The sequence below is a fragment of the Lampris incognitus genome, chromosome 4 (assembly GCF_029633865.1).
Source record: "Lampris incognitus isolate fLamInc1 chromosome 4, fLamInc1.hap2, whole genome shotgun sequence".
Taxonomy (NCBI): domain Eukaryota; kingdom Metazoa; phylum Chordata; class Actinopteri; order Lampriformes; family Lampridae; genus Lampris; species Lampris incognitus.
In genome coordinates, this window is record NC_079214.1 from 56,662,223 (window position 1) to 56,679,731 (window position 17,509).

Sequence of the window (17,509 nt, forward strand, 5' to 3'; positions counted from 1 at the left end):
TCTGTGTCTCACGCTCTTTCTGTCTCTCTGGCTGTACCATTATTCCTGCTATGTGTCTTACCTACCCTGTGCTCAAGGCCTTGAACACACACACACACACACACACACACACACACACACACACACACACACACACACACACACACACACACACACTCCTGACAAATCTATCCTTGTGGGGCCCTCTCATTGACTCCCAGTCATTGACATCCTTTCCCTAACCCTTACCTTAACCTTAACCTAACCCTAATTCTAACCTTAACCCTAAAACCAAGTCCTAACCCTAAAATAGACCCTTTTACTTGTGGGGCCCAATAAAATGGCCCCACAAGGTAGGTGGTTTCTGAGTTTTTCTATCCTAAAGGGGCCATTTGGGCCCCATTGGGTAAGAAAAATGAGCGCACACACACACTGTGACTGAGAGAGTAAGCCAGTACAGTAGTAACGTAACTTCATGTGGCCAAAAAACCCCGCTATGCACACAAACATATACTCACAGATGTCTTGAAAATGACACACCTCTCCAGCCGTCGAGGCCCGGCAAAACCATGTGTTTTTTGCTAGCTACACAGTAATAGTTGAACAGAGCTGTCGCAAGTTCACTATTAAAAATCCCTTGTATTAAAATTATTTTTTTCCCCATTCTCACTATGTATTTTATTTGCTATTTATTTACATCTATTCAACCCTATGTTCTAGTAATTCACAAAAAAATCTATTTCAAAGAAAAATGTTTTTCACTTCCTGTTTGTTTTTCTACTTCTGCCACTTGTGGTTTTACACCCCAGATTGTGTAAAATGATGGCTCTAGTGCCAGTGATGTCACCTGTTTGCTTCTTAAGGGGCATTTTGAGCCCAAAGTTTGGCTTTATGCTTGACGCCATCTTGTCAGTTGTTGGAACCAGAAAATCTGGCAACATGGGTGGGTCTGGGGTTGGATCTGAGTGGCAGACAGGTTGACAGACCTGTCAATCAAGGCACACATGTCCTCAACATGCCACTGATTTAGTCCTTAATGGAACAACAATTGCTGCATTTGCAGCACTTGTGTCTGCGTTGGTTTCCTCCGGTGCTCCGGTTTCCTCTCACAGTCCAAAGACACGTAGGTCAGGTGGATCGGCTGTACTAAATTGTGAATGTGCTGGTCCTGTGATGGCCTGGTGGCCTGTCCAGGGTGTCTCCCCGCCTGCCACCCAATGACTGCTGGGATAGGCTCCAGCATCCCTACAACCCTGAGAGCAGGATAAGCGGTTTGGATAATGGATGGATGGATGAATGGAACAACAATTATCAAAATGATCACCCTCAAATTGTGTACCGGACTCAAAGTTAGCCACTGAGACCCAATCTTCTTGCACAAGAAAAACCAATTTACTTTGTGTTTGAAGATAGAAAATGGGGAATTCTCTCACCGAATTGCATTGGACGGGAAGTTTTGTGGAGCCAGCCTGGTTGGAAGTGCAGCTTAAGGCGCTTCTGCATTGGCTTCAACTTCAAGCCGCTTGATGTGCACTGAAAAACATATCCAGTGATTTGGGACAGAGACTGAGCGAAGACGAGTGATCTTCTACCGCCAAACTGAAAATAGCCAAATTACACATCGACGTCCACGTTCTTGTAAAAACTCACAGCCATTGTTGGCTGTCAGTCGAGTCAGACTCCCATCCATTGCCAAAACCCCACCTTCTGTGTCATTCACACTTGCATGGAATCCATTTATGGGTCAAATCATGGAGGTTTATGATGCTTTAATGGGACCTTTGCGGGTGCAACTTTCTATACCGAGGGCTGAATCTTTGGCTGTGCCATTTAGGTCGGGTTTGGCATCAAGCAAGATTAAAATGAGTCTTAGTTTTCCCCCGAGAAAATAGCAACAAAGTTTATCCACATTTGATTTTACAAGAAGTCTGCGTCGTAAGATAAGGAAGTGGTCAGGTGGAGAAACAGAAGGCCGGCATGTAGAAGAAGTCCATACATATGGTAGTCTGCAAAATCAGTTACCAAGTCAAGTTGAAAGAACTAATTTCAGCTGAGTACGATAGCAAGAACCCAATTTTTTAGTCATTTAAAACAAAATGACTCCCTCTTTCTCTTCACTTTCTTCTCACCTCCGTGCTCGTCTCTGTACATCTCCTCCTCTCCTCCCTCTCTCTCCTCTACCGCCTTCACTAATTGATGTGAATGCAATCAGTCCATTTCTCATCTCTGGTGATCAGTTTTTCATTTCTTCAAGTACCAATCTTTCTTTCGTACATCCATTCCAATTTCTTCTCATTTATTTCTCCTCGTCTCTCTCTCTCTCTCTCTCTCTCTCTCTCTCTCTCTCTCTCTCTCTCTCTCTCTCTCTCTCTCTCTCTCTCTCTCTCTCTCTCTCTCTCACTCACTCACTCACTCACTCACTTTCTCTCATTACCTCTCACCCCCGCCGCTTTTCTCTGTCACTACAAAATACAATGGGTTTATATTCCCACATAATCATTTATATGTATAGTCCTCTCTCTCTCTCTCTCTCTCTCTCTCTCTCTCTCTCTCTCTCTCTCTCTCTCTCTCTAACCTCCTTTCTCTGTATATCCCTCTCCACACTGTCACATGACCACACACACACACACACACACACACACACACACACACACACACACACACACACACACACACACACACACAGATACAGTCACACAGCCAGGTTGTGTGTATGAGTAGGCTGTGGTGATGTGTCATCCTGTAACAAGCTTTCATCTATCACAATAAAATCACATACCAGCCAGGAACACTGATTACTGAGAGAGAGAGAGAGAGAGAGAGAGAGAGAGAGAGAGAGAGAGGGAGAGAGAGAGAGAGAGAGAGAGAGAGAAGAGGCGTTTCAGAGCGAAGCAGCAACCTGCTGGGTAGATCTGGGTGGCTGAGTGAAGACACTCCCCCTCCTCTACATCAGAGCAGACCACTGACCCCTCTGCCTCTCTTCATGGGGGGCCAGATAGACTGATTCTGATTGGCTGATACAGGTGGAACGTGAACATACACAGTCGTTGGGTCTCCCCCCCCTTTTCTCCCCAATTGTACTTGCTCAATTACCCTACTCGTCCGAGTCCCGGTCGCTGCTCCGCCCCCTCTGCTGATCCGGGGAGGGCTGCAGACCGCCGCATGCCTCCTTTGATACATGTGGAGTTGCCAGCCACTTATTTTCACCTGACAGTGAGGAGTTTCACCAGGGGGACGTAGCACGTGAGAGGATCACGCTATTCCCCTAGTTCCCTCTCCCCCCTAAACAAGCACCCCGACCGACCAGAGGAGGCGCTAGTGCAGCGAACATTAGGCTCCAAATAATTGAAGTGAAAAAGCTGGGTTAACTCTGATAGACCTGTCTCACTAGCCTATGTGCCCCCCCCCCCCCCGTCTCTCTCTCTCGCTGTCTCTCTTTCTCTCCGTTTGTCCATTTACTCAACCTTTTGAGGCGTGCCCATTCTCTTATAAAGCCTTTGTATTCCTCCCCTGTATGCAGGGCAGTAGTGGTAAATATAAAGGGTGGGTAAACCCGGAGTCATCGCTATCTGATCTACTGCATCACGGGCCCTTTCAATTCGGCGTGCATATGTTGTGTTTCCATAATAATTCTTTTGTTTTCCCCCTCCGCTGGTTTATGAATTTTCCATTATAAAATCTTAATGACTTTTGTAATTCATATTTGTAATTCATGTTTATGCACTGTTTGGTGGCTTAGATTAATGTAATGAATAGGACAAAACATGGAAATGAACTCAATATTTTTTTTCCCTATTTCATTGCGGATGATTAAAAAAAAAAAAAAAAGAAGGAAAATAAAATTAAAAATTGATGGGGCCAGTAAAAATTGTCAAGGGGCCCGCCTGGAAATGTCGGTCAATGTGAGCCTGGCTGTTAGAGATGTGACGTAACGCAGCCTACTGGAACCGGCGTCGAGTTGATAACATAGAGGCTTGACGTTATCATATGCTGTGGTTGTCCCCTGGTCCGAGGCTGTCGTATGCAGTATGCTATCGAGCTAAACCTGCAGCTAGCTAGTAAAACTGCTCCTCCTAATGGCTTGAGGCTGCGAGGGAAGAAGATGCTGCAATTATGGGTCAGAAAAAACGTAAAAGGCCGGTATCTAAATAGTTCGTTTGTGGGCTTTTCTTCAATACATCATCACCATCATCATCATCATTTGATGCAGCACACTGTCAAATGTCTGTCTGACACATGTAGGCGGTGGGTTGATGGCTGCTCCGTGCTCACAATACAATATACGTCCATTAGTGTGGGAAGGGGGAGGGGGGGCTGCAGCTCCCCCTAGTGGTAGGTGCACCCCCCCCCCCCAGTTGTGGCAGGTGGCTGCGTAGACCCAGCAGTATGCCTAACTTTTCCGAAAGTACAAACGCACAAAAGTAAAACACCTTTATTTTAAACAGCGGGCCAGGGCTGCGTGGCATGTACATGTTTAACAATAAAGTGAGTAAACACTCCATTCCAACTCCGCTACACACGCGCCTTACAAACAACAATGACGTCATACGGTAGCGACCGGGGGCAGGCGGTTGCTCTGACTGTCGGCGGTTCTGCGTTTAGGGAGCGCAGTGGCTGATGGAACTGTTAATGGTAGATTAAGAATTGTGTTTTAATGATGCGGTGTTCATGTTGTGGTTATTCTTGTGTTGTTGTTTTGGGGGTTCCACTCAGAATAAGTGGGAGACTGTTTACTGGCTAACTGACTGGAGGACCATTAATGTGACTGATGTTGTCACTTACCAGATAGCGTCCGGATGTGGGCCGCTTCAGGCAGTGATGCGGCACTGATGGTCTTCTTCTGGCCCTGACAAAATGGATGTGAGCCTGAAGTGGCCCACATGTATAATAGCAAATATGGCCCAAATATGCCAAATCAAATGTGGGCCTTTTTTTTTTGGCAAATATGCGGTGCTGTCGGCAACATGTAATCTGGATGTGACCCTGAAGTGGCCCGTGTGGTAAATGTTGACCATGGCCCAAATATCACAAAACAAATATGGGCCACCTTTGGTAAATACGTGTCACATGCGGCATTGCTATGGCTTGGTTCTGGCCCAGATCTGGCAAACAGGAGCGGACTGCCCAAGTGCCATCATTCCCAAGTGCCATCATCACGTCGGCCGGATGAAGTGTCGGGTGTGGGACGAGTCTGGGCCACAGCAATTTTGCTATCTGGGTTGGGACGTGGGGGGGGGGGGGTCGGTACGTTGTTGTCAGTTCTGGTCCGCTCTGGCCGTTGTGACTAAAAGAGCACTCCCGGGTGCGTGCGGTGTATGGGGGCATGGGAGTTGCGATTAAGAAGAGGTCTCTGCCTCTGGACTCCTTCTCCCACACCGGCTGGCCACAACACTTTCCGCTTTAGCTGGCAGCCCCCCTACTTAAAACATCTCCCCGCGGGCCTGTGTACGTCTCCACACAACCTGCCTGTGGATTCAGGTACGGGCCAACAGCGGCGACCCCACAGTAAAAGACCACGTGTAAGCAGGAGCCGGGTTCGAGTGAGTGCGCTAAAGCGCTCCGGGGAGGTGAATAAGCAGATTTAAAGAGGGTGGGTAAACAGCGTTTACGTGCATTCGTCCTCCACACGCCCACCTACATTTCTTTTCATGAAGGACTTTGCAGATTCTTTTAGATAAGTGCTGTATACGTGAAGCTGATCAGTATTATTGTGCCGGGGGCCGCGTCTCGAGCGGAGGGCCGTGGTGCAGGTGGAGGACTGATGGCAGCTCCTGCTCTGGTTATTCAGCAGCGGGCCGCGCGTCCTCGTGATGATGCAGCGCTATCTGGTAGCACCTACTTACAGTGTCTTTTTTTTTACATTTTGCAGACACGTACAAAGGCCAGTATCAAGGGGGATGTCAAATGCAAGCATATAGTGGAAATATTCAGAAAAGGATAAGAAACAGTTATAAATAAATGGCTAACAAGCAAACAGCCCTGTGTGTGTGTGTGTGTGTGTGTGTGTGTGTGTGTGTGTGTGTGTGTGTGTGTGTGTGTGTGTGTGTGTGTGTGTGCGAGTTGAAAGGTTATTGACTGTGAACATAACTGTCTTTTCTTCTCTCATCAAATTACAGTAACGTCTGCTTCTGTCTCGGTGACATTTACACAATATTTGCTCCTGGTTCAACTCCCTGCAGCGGGGTGCGTGAATAACAGTTAATATTGGCACGAAACCATCGGCCATTTTTTTTCTCAAATTTTCATATACTTTATTAATCCCCCGTGGGGAAATTCTGCTCTGCATTTAGCCCAGCCTAGCTGTGTAGCTAGCAGCAGTGGGCAGCCGCCGTGCAGCGCCCGGGGACCAACTCCAGTTCTCCTTCCCATTGCCTCGGTCAGGGGCACAGACGGGCGTACTAACCCTCACATGCATGTCTTTTTTCACCATGTTGAAAGCCATGCTGTTTTTTAATTAGCTTGTTAAAATTTTTTGCAAAATTTTTTTTTCCCCCAGCCATGATGAAGGTGGCGATGCTATTGTATGTTTAAGTGAAATTTAGGCAAAAAATGAGCAAAAAAGGAAGACATTTTTTTGCACTCAAGATGGACCAAAGAGTATATATAAATACATGACACTGCCCGAGCACTATGCTGCCGCTGTATGAGGCACGCTGGTCTCCTGTGCTTCTTACACTTCAGATGTCTGAGACTCTGGCGTTCTCGGATCCGTTTGTTTTTTGCACATCCGACGTCTCCCCTTTTGGTCTGAATCTGATTATTTATTTCCAGATCAGATTCTAACCACATTTGTATGTGGTTTGCTGTTCGGTGGGGCGAGCCTTTGGGATCCGATCCGAGCGGCACAGCTGAGACGCGTCGGCACAATTTGCGATTTGAATTGGATAACAAAACCTCGTAGGAATATGGTTAAGGAATCCGATTTGGGAAAAGTCAGATGTTATGTAGTTTGTGTAATGTTTAACACTGTGAAAGAAAAAACCTGCATCAGCAATGTGTCTCGGGTGCGTTTACACTTGGTTTTTTACCTCGTTAACCCCTATCCGATTACAACCCCCATTACCCGAGACGCACCCCCCCCCCTTTTTGTCCCCAGTTGTACCCATCCAATTACCCCCACTCTTCCGAGCCATCCCGGTCGCTGCTCCACCCCTTCTGCTGATCCAGGAGGGCTGCAGACTACCACATGCTTCCTCCGATACACTTGGAGTCGCCAGCCTCTTCTTTTCACCTGACAGTGAGGAGTTTCACCAGGGGGACGTAGCGCGTGGGAGGATCATGCTATTCCCCCCACTCCCCCCCCCCGAACAGGCGCCCCCACATCCGGCTTCCCATCCGCAGACGTGGCCAATTGTGTCTGTAGGGACGCCCGACACAGCCAGAGGTAACACGGGGGATTCGAACCAGCGATCCCCGTGTTGGTAGGCGACGGAATAAACTGCCACGCCACCCAGGCGCCCACCTGAGACGGATTTTAAAGTCCAGTGTGAGAGGTGTGCGCTGCCACTAACTCACATTTCCATTTAAAAAAAGGTGGAAAAAAGGTGGAGACGGGAAGGGACAGAGGCAACGGCAGGCTGAAAACCCATCTTCTCAGGAAGTGCCTTACGTCACCTTCTCCCCACAGGGATGATATCCTCATTCTTCTCACTCTAACTGCTTTTTTTCCTCCCTAGTTTTTTTTTTTAATAATAAAAACTCCCCCCTCTGTCTCACCCCTCAGCTCTCATCCTATTCATTGCCGTTGCACCGCCACTGTGAGCCTGCTCCCGTGACCAGAGAGGCATCACGCTGGGTAACCGGGCCTGTTGTTGTATTGATGGGTATTATGTGGTTTCTTGTAATGTTTGGTGAGCCGGGGACTAAAGGCTACACTACTATCTTCTACCTCGCCCACCGTAGATTACTCTGGGTTGGAGAGGAAGTGCTCACACCTTTCCCCGGGATTTTATTCTTGCAGGGCTCAAAGTCGTGTGCTTCAGTCCGTTGATCCACCTGTTCTGTGTAATCTGAACGAGAGCCCGAGCAGGCGGATGTGATGAGATAGTTACTGCAGCCTGCACAGAGACAGATCTATGCTGAACACGCGACAGCCATTTCACCTCGTAGTGTGTGCGTGTGTGTGTGTGTGTGTGTGTGTGTGTGTGTGTGTGTGTGTGTGTGTGTGTGTGTGTGTGTGTGTGTGTGTGTGTGTGTGTGTGTGTGTGTGTGTGTGTGCCATTCTACCCTTTTCTCCATCCTTTTTTCTATCCTCCCACTTTCCTCCTCTCTCCTCCTTCTCTAACCCCTTCGCTTGTCTCTCTTACCCCATCACTCCCTCTCTCTCTCTTGCTCTCTCTCTCGAGGGGGGTGTCCTGAGATGATTTAGATGCTGGGAATCTGATGTTACTGACCATGTTGGTCTTTGTGTTATAATTTTCCTGTGATTTTTATTAAAGTATTGTTGAAAGTCAAGTCTCTTGGTCTCTCGCTCCCTCTCTCGTTCTCTCTCTTGCTCTCTCTCTGTCTTCTCTCTCTCTCTCTCTCTCTCTCTCTCTCTCTCTCTCTCTCTCTCTCTCTCTCTCTCTCTCTCTCTCTCTCTCTCTCTCTCTCTCTCTCTCGCTCCCTCTCTCGTTCTCTCTCTCTCTCTCTCTCTCTCTCTCTCTCTCTCTCTCTCTCGCTCCCTCTCTCGTTCTCTCTCTCTTGCTCTCTCTCGTTCTCTCTCGTTCTCTCGCTCACTCTCTCGTTCTCTCTCTTGCTCGCTCTTGCGCTCTCTCTCTTGTTCTCTCTCGCTCTCTTGTCTCTCGTTCTCTCTCTCGCTCTCTTGTCTCTCTCTCGTTCTCTCTCTTGCTCTCTTGTCTCTCTCTCGTTCTCTCTCTTGCTCTCTTGCTCTCTCTCGTTCTCTCTCTTGCTCGCTCTTGCGCTCTCTCTCTTGTTCTCTCTCGCTCTCTTGTCTCTCTCTCTCTCTCTCTTGCACTCTTAGTCTGTCTTGTTCTCTCTCTCTCTCTCTCTCTCTCTTGCTCTCTTGCTCTCTCTCCTGCTCGCTCTCCGTCTCTTGCAGTCTTTCTAACGGAGTGTTAATTGGTGATTACCACAGTTACAAAAGGCACAGGTAGTGTGTGTATGTGGTAGCATTATCATGGGACATGTTGCAGGTGAAGGCAGAGCCTGCTGTGTTTAATGGTCCTTTATAATGCATGTATGTGCACACATGCAGTATGTGTGTGTGTGTGATTAAATGATGTATGAGTATGTATGAATGAATACACAGCTCGCTGAGGAGGGGTGGGCTTCACACACATGAACACACATATACACGCACACACACACACACACACTCTCTCTCTCTCTCTCTCTCTCTCTCTCTCTCTCTCTCTCTCTCTCTCTCTCTCTCTCTCTCTCTCTCTCTCTCGAAGACAAATGTTGGAGCTTCTCAGTAATGTCTCCAGGGCTCAATCCATCTCCATTGATGCGGTGTCAGGAGCATACAGGACATATGGCTTTTGACACACACGCATGCGCACACACTACAGACGTACACTTGTATTTTCACACCTGTTACAGTCCAACACACAGCTTAAGACAGATGGACACAGGAGACAGAGAGAGGTGCACAATGAGACGGTGTGTCTCTGAGACGGAATGAGGATGTAAAATATGAGGATAGAAAAGAAAGACATGTTAGAGAGACAAAAAGAGATTAAGTGACACACACACACACACACAGAAACAATGAGAGACAGGAAGACTCAATGAACAACAATGGTTGACACTCTCTTTCCTTAGACCATCGACTCAAATGGGAAAAACTCCACAGGGGGAAAAAAAAACGTGCTGGAGTAATTAGGAAAACTCATCAGGAGGAGCATCAGAGGAGAGATCCTTCTTCCAGGATGGACAGGTGGCCAAGAGAGACAATGCAGTGACAGAATAAGAAATAAAACACAGTGGTTTAGTCTGAATACCTGCACTATACAGCTGTATATGTGCTATTTAGTACCTATTATCAGAATATTAGCTTAAAATACCAGTTAAATTAAATTAAATTAAAAATTAAGATATTTAAAATATTTTAAATGATCTACTGTGGTGACTCCTAATGGTAGCAGCTGAAAATAGTAGTAATAGTAGTAGCAGTAGTAGTAGTAGTAGTATATTAGATTAAAATGTTTGTAGTATGGAAAAAATGTATCACAAATCAAAATACCAGAATTTATACATTTTTTGCTTAAAAAAAATTAATATGAAATGACTGGACACTGTTCCAGAACAAAATGGCGACACTGCGTGGTTACCATGGAAATACAGAAGGCAGTTTTCCTGTCAGCCATAATCTCTCAACCAAGATGGCGGACATTAAAGCGACTGCGATCCAGCAGCCTTTCAAATCTAATGTTTGCTTTTCTAGGCTGGTGTTGGATGCATATGAGCAGCAATATGTACCGCTGAATACTGGTATATTATCTCTCGACACTTGTATCGGGGCAAAAAATGGTGACCCGGGGTGGTTACCATGGAGATAAAGGTTGTGTGAGCCATACCCGCTTGGCATCACTTCCGCTTGGTTGACTGAGGATGGTTTAATAGTATAACGCTATATACTAAATGCATTTTGACGGAATAGAATATTTTAAGCAGTATGTAGTACTGATAGTATGCAGTATATATTATTGGTATGTAGTAAGAGTATTCATACACAGTAAATGACTGCACTTAGCCATAACACTACCATACGAAAAACAACAAGTGGATGCTAGCATGGTGCTATATGCAGAACTATGCAAAGTATGCACCCAAAACTTTGCCACAGAGCATCAGCCATCCTCAGCAACCAATTACCCGAGTGCCACAGAGCCTGGCACAAAAGAACAGGGCCCTCATGCACACAACAGGCAGACCTTAACACGTCACGTCACGGTGACAAGAGAGGGGGGGTCGAGTGAGACTGATGCCTAACTGGAGCTGTTCGCAAAAGGTGAAGAAGCGGCCATGAACAAATGTCATGAACAAGTCATGAACAAATAAGCAGACCAAAACAAAAGGCAGACACGAGTCTCCAGAGAGGCCGGGGCCCAGGTCAGTTAAACAATGGGCAATGCCCTCAAACAACACAAATTATAGTTCTTTTTTTTATTAAATTTATTTCTGATATTTCCCTTTTCTCCCAATTTAGTGGCCAATCGATCCCTATATTTTAGTTCAAACACCCACACTCGTACTGCGTGCGTTCGCCAACTGCACCTCTCTTGCTGGCAGTCTGGAAGGAGACTGCCTCGCCACTTTCGTGACAAGGTGAATCCAGGCCCAACCACTGCTTTTTCCGACACACACAGAGACGCATTCATGTGACGAACACAAGCCAACTCCGCCCCCCTCCCGAAGACAGCGTTGCCAATTGTTGCTGCTTCATCGAGTCCGGCCATAGTCGGATCTGACGAGACCGAGGTGCGAACCCCAGTCCCCAGAGGGCAACTGCATCGACACAAAGCCGATGCTTAGACCGCTACACCACCACGGACCCACACAGATTATAGTTCTGAGTAAAATAAATTAAGAAAGAAAGGGGGGGGGCATCTGGGTAGCGTAGCAGTCTATTCCATTGCCTACCAACATGGGGATCGGCGGTTCGAATCCCCTGTATTGCCTCCGGCTTGGTCGAGTATGTGTCCTGGTCACTGCACTGGCGCCTCCTCTGGTCGGTCAGGGCGCCTGTTCGAGGGGGTGGGGGGATAGCGTGATCCTCCCACGCGCTATGTCCTCCTGGTGAAACTCCTCACTGTCAGGTGAAATTAAGCAGCTGGCGACTTCACATGTGTCGGGGGAGGCATGTGGTAGTCTAGCCCTCCCTGGATCTGCAGAGGGGGTGGAGCAGTGACCGAGATGGCTTGGAAGAGTGGGGTAATTGGCCAGATACAACTGGGGAGAAAAATGGGGGAAAATCCCAAAATTTGAAAAAAAATGAAGAAAGAAAAGGTCCAGGTATACAACTGGTAGACTTGCTCTCAGTAATCTTGCTAACAGATGGGTGGTTAAATGGGTGTTTCCCAATCCATTCCTCAAATACCCCCTGCCCTGCAGATTTTCCTTTGTAACCCTAGAGAGATGGGCCTGTTTTCACTTACTCAACCAATTGTATTATAGCACTTCATTTTGTCCAAATTTGACATGATTAGGTGCTGACTGGATGGGTAAGTACAAACAAATCCATTTATGCTGGACTACAAAGACAATCTGTTGGAAAGGGGGGGGGTGGTATTTGAGGAATGGCTTGTGAAACACTGTGTTAAAGAGGCGCAAAAAGCTTGTGGGGAGGCTGGGAAAGGGATGAGGTGGGTGGCTCCTCATCTGCAGGACCTGGAGTTTAATGCTAGCAAGAAAGACTAACTTCATTTCATGCTGAGAAAGAGACCCCCCCCCCAGGGTGGAGGTATTGAGGTTAAGCATCAATAAAGCCAGACAAGTCAGAGGTAACTGCTTGTAAAACAATAACGAGAATACGTTGGCGTTTGTGTTAGATTTAAAGGAAACTAAAGGATGACCCTCTCTGATGTCACAAAAAAAGAAAAGTACTGCAAGAAATTACTTTGCAACCTGCTCTGGGAATACAGAGGTCTGCACCTTGGGAATGGGGGGGGGTATGGAATGGCACAGAAGGCTTTAGAAGATCTGATGGATAAGACGGCACAAGCCCTCGGAGTAATTTATACTTTGGCAGTATCGCTTAGTTGGATCTAAGATGGATAGGGAGCCGGTGAAGGGGGGATAGAAGCAGTGTAATACGGTCAAACTTTCTATTTTTAATCAAACCACTAGGAGCGGCTTTCTGTACTACACCATCTGGATCTTCTCGATGCTGGTTATGTGATGGGTCGGAGAGAAGGTCATTTCAGTAATCTAGTCTGGATGAAACTAAACAAATAGGGGTCTCGGCATCAGTGATCGGAAGGCTAGATGAAATTTTCAGCGGGTTAGGTAAGGTTCTGCTGGTGGTGGTGGTGGTGGGGGGGGACAACAGTCACAGTGTGCTCCTGCTGTCTCCCCTTCTTGTGACTGCAGTTTGCGAGCCGAGGGAGGAAACCTGATATATCGAGCCCGCTCCGGTAGCCCTGCCTGCATATGCATGCGTTGCCTGTGCAGGGTTCACCGGCGGCGGAGGACGAGCACTACATGTTGCAAGCCAGATTATTAACCAGTCTTTCAGCGTTTGAGTGTGTGTGTGTGTGTGTGTGTGTGTGTGTGTGTGTGTGTGTGTGTGTTTTATTTTTCATCGCATCAAAAATAATTCTGCAGGTTGGTAGAACAGGCACATAGAAACCGTTGCTATAGGAACACAAGAATGACAGCACCCTCCCTGGCAACAACACGGGTTTTGATTTCTTCCTGTGAGGTTAGAGGGAGAGACCCCCCCCCCCACACACACACACACACATAGTTTTACCTTTTCTCTCTTCTTCTTTTGCTCACTTGTTCCGGTACCCGTCTTTCTCTCCTCTCTGCCCCGCCTGTCCTTTGACTCTCTTTTAATCCCCTCCTCCTCTTTCTTTTTGAAAGTGGAGTAAAGGATTCATTACAGGGCTCATCGAAGCTGTGCTCAGTCAGCCCACACTGGGCGGGTGATCGTTTCCAGTAGTTTACCACATTCTCACAGTCAGGAAAGTCACCTGGAAAAAGTGAGCCGTTACTATTGTGATGTTACGTGTCGTTGGGTGATTTCACATTATCTTGATGTCGTGGCAAAAAAAAAGCATCACCTTACCACGGATGTGCTAACTTAGCTTAGCTAACCTAGCCTAGCTTAGTTAAACTGAGTTCCAGTCGTGCTGACTGGTGGTGTGCTTACTCTACGGCCATCTTCTCTTCTGTTGAATAACCGTCCCAGCATGGTCCCATGCGTGCCAGACATGTGGAGACAGTAAACATGTCCACACCCATTAATGAACAATCCCAATTCCCACCGCCAACTTCCCCCTCGGGGGTGAATAAAGTAATGTGATTCTGCCGTACAAGTCATCACAGGAGCTGAAGGATTCATCGGCGTCTCAACGCCAACGCCTTGTAGTCACGGCAACGTGTAAGCGTTTTACATGAATGACCGAAATCTCGTCTCCTCTCCAGCAACGTTCAACAGGCCGTCACCTCCTCGTGCTCCTCCAAGTCAAATGCAAGATGTACAATATTTTTTTTTTATAATTTTGAGATACTTTATTGAGCCCCCTAGGGAAATTCCTCTCTGCATTTAACCCATCCTAGCCATGTAGCTAGGATTAGTGGGCAGCCGCCGTGCAGCGCCCGGGGACCAACTCCACTTCCTCGGTCAGGGGCACAGACAGGAGCACTAACCCCAACATGCACGTCTTTTTGAGCACCCGGAGAAAACCCACCACAGACACGGGGAGAACATGCAAACTCCACGCAAAGGACGACCTGGGATGACCCCCAAGTTTGGACAACCCCGGGGTTCGAACCCAGGACCGTCTTGCTGTGAGGCGACGGCGCTAACCGCTGGGCCACCGTGCCGCCCAAATGATCAATCTGCCCATTTTTACACGTTTCATATAAAAAGGAGAACTTCTCAAAGTGTGCAATTTGAAACCAAAGCATGAGAAATCCACCAGTCAGCATCTCCAACTTACCCTGTTAAAGTTTCCTCATCACAGACCACCATCCAGTAAAAGGTGTCCTTCCTTCTTCTAATTTTGTGCTGTTCTGTTAGCGCATCACAAAACGAAGGAAAGAAGTATTCGGAAGTCTGACATCAGTCACTTTTCCTCTGTCTGTCCACTTGTCTGTCTCTCGTCTGGCGTTCTTCGTCTCTCATTTACCTGCAGCATTGACTACTTCAAAAGTACAGAAACTAAACTTTCCGAGTATCTTCCGTCCTATCGGTTTCATATATCTCTTCTTTTTTTCCCCCTTGATTTGGTTCTTTCTCCGTTTCCTTTTCCATCCCCGAATCCTGTTCACTGGTACCACCCCCCCTCCCCCATCCCTCTCTTCTGTAGCTTGCCAGTTCATGTTAAACATCGGGGCCCCTGCAGAGGGATAGGAAAGTGTTCTGCGGTGCACACGAGAACCCCAAAGGCACCAACTGTTTAAACTTCATGCAATGGCCCGCACCTTTTTTTTCTCCTATCTCCCACTTCCCCCGTTTCTTTTATGCTTTACATCTCTCTCAACCTATGTCTCTGCCTCTCTCGGCATCACCTGCCTCTGCATCGCTCCCCGCATGGGGACCTTAAGGGAGTCTCTGGAAATATCTTTCCTTGATGTGTTTGTCGTACACACTTATACGCTAGGTGACACGCTTCCTTTGTTTGGCAAATGTGCACGTGTGTTATGCTCTCTCTCTCTCGCTCTCTCTCTCTCTCTCGCTCGCTCTCTGTCACTCTCACTCTCAGTGTCACACACGCCACCACAGAGCAGCTGCTACACTACTGCGTATGAGTGTGTGAGAGAGAGATGTAATTCATTTGTGTGTGTGTGCGTGTGTGTGTGTGTGTGCGTGCATGCTTGCATGTCAGGTACCCACTATGACATACATATCTAGAAACTGACATGAATCCCTTGAGAGACTATGAAGTACATATCTCTCTCTCTCTCTCTCTCTCTCTCTCTCTCTCTCTCTCTCTCTCTCTCTTCTCTGTAATACACTGGAGGAAAAAAGAATGAAAAGACCCCATTGGGGATAACTTAGCAGATAGATAGAAAGCCCAATAGAAAGGAACTAGCCATGGACATCCGGGCAGATAAAGAAACAAGTACGGAAGAAGGTACGGTCACACCGTTGGTATGAAGCTATAACCAACTTAAGAAAATTATATTCCTGTAGATATCCATCCATCCATCCATCCATCCATTAGCCGAGCCACTTACCCGAATTCGGGTCACGGAATGCTGGAGCCTATCCCTGTAGTCGTTAGGCAGCAGGCGGGGAGACACCCTGGACAGGCCGCCATGCAGTCCATCACAGGGTCCACACACACACACACATACATTCACACCTAGGGACAATTTGGTACAGACGATTCACCTGACCTACATGTCTTTGGACTGTGGGAGGAAACCGGAGCACCCGGAGGAAACCCACGCAGACACGGGGAGGACATGCAAACTCCACACAGAGGACGACCCGGGACGACCCCCAAGGTTGGACTACCCCGGGGCTCGAACACAGGACCCTCTTGCTGTGAGGCGACCGCGCTAACCACTGTGGCACCATGCCGGATGTAATAGCTTAAATAGAATGGTAGACAAAAAAAAAAAGGTGCCAGCCAGCAGAGAAAGTCCAACAAACTGACAAAACCATTTATAACTCATTCTGATTGGCCGTTCCGTCGCTGTTTCAGTCCAGGGCCCCCCGAGAGAAAGAAAAAGATGTTTCAATTCGGTCCGTCGCCGTCCCCTGATTGATTAAAATGAAATTAAAAGGAATTCAAAATTTAATTTGAATACTAAAACAGCCGGCCGGTGAGGGAGCCGGCTAGATGAATATGTGCACAAGCTAAATTAGGCTACTTCTGCAAGGCCCATGATCCATTCTGCACCCCATAATCAATGTTGTCTCTATATCGGGGGTGAAGAAATGCGATCATTAGGCCGTCTCTCCCGCGGAGCAGGGTTCACTGGCGAGGACACATCACTCTCTCCCCCCCGACTAGCCTGCAGAAATGAAACTGAAATAGAAAATCAGATTCTGTGACTGGAGCCTAACTGGAATATAATTTATTTTGGCCCGGGACCATCGTAAAAGCTCCAGATATTTCTTCAGCGGCAACGGCCTCATATGAAATGAAAAGTTAAATACAAAGAATTTATGAAATAATGATCGTTAAAAAAAAGGTGCTATAAATCCGCTGTGACTAACAGCCTGGTTAAATGATTGTTAAATGGCTCGGTTTTATGGTTGGCAAAAAAAAATTAGAATTGAATGAATATTTCAGTGTAACTGCACAAAATGCAATGAGAAATGAATTAATTTCAACCTTCTCATTTTGACACGTCAAAGAAAAGTAGAGAACAAGAAAGGGAAAAAAAAGCTAATATGAAAGCCAAAAGCGAGCTTTTACATGTCACCTCAATCAGGTGTGGTTAATTGCATTTAATTAAAAGCAAAAGCATGAAATTAAAACAGGCATTTCATATCAGCGTGATTGCCGTATTCTGAGCGAGGATTAAAAGAGGGGGGGGGGGATCAGTCACACACGTGGTCTGAAGGCCCTCGTGCCTTGTTTGTTTTGCTACGACCAGCCCTTCAACAAACACGCAAACGAAGCAACAACATAAACCCTGAATACTTCAAATGATCTGATAACAAAACGCATGATGAGGGAATGAGTTTAAAATGATGACTCTTGAGACTCAGCCGGTAGAGAGACGTGATGACACTTGAGACTCAGCCGGTAGAGAGACGTAATGACTCTTGAGACTCAGCCGGTAGAGAAACAGGCAGGTGTGAGGAGAGATGATCTCTGATATCCTGGGGACTGTGATGTTTGTGGATTAACATATGGATGTCTGTGTGTGTGTGTGTGTGTGTGTGTGTGTGTGTGTG

At 47.1% G+C, this 17,509-nt stretch overlaps 1 protein-coding gene across 1 annotated transcript in view; it reads left to right on the forward strand.

The window, feature by feature from the left end:
* The first annotated feature begins 15,688 nt into the window (after nt 1-15,688).
* LOC130112084 (CUB and sushi domain-containing protein 1-like) overlaps nt 15,689-17,509 on the forward strand; it is a 729,421-nt gene continuing 727,600 nt past the window's right edge. The window contains exon 1 of the mRNA XM_056279382.1: nt 15,689-15,728. Coding sequence (XP_056135357.1) covers nt 15,689-15,728 — 40 coding nt within the window. The remainder of the gene's footprint in view (nt 15,729-17,509) is intronic.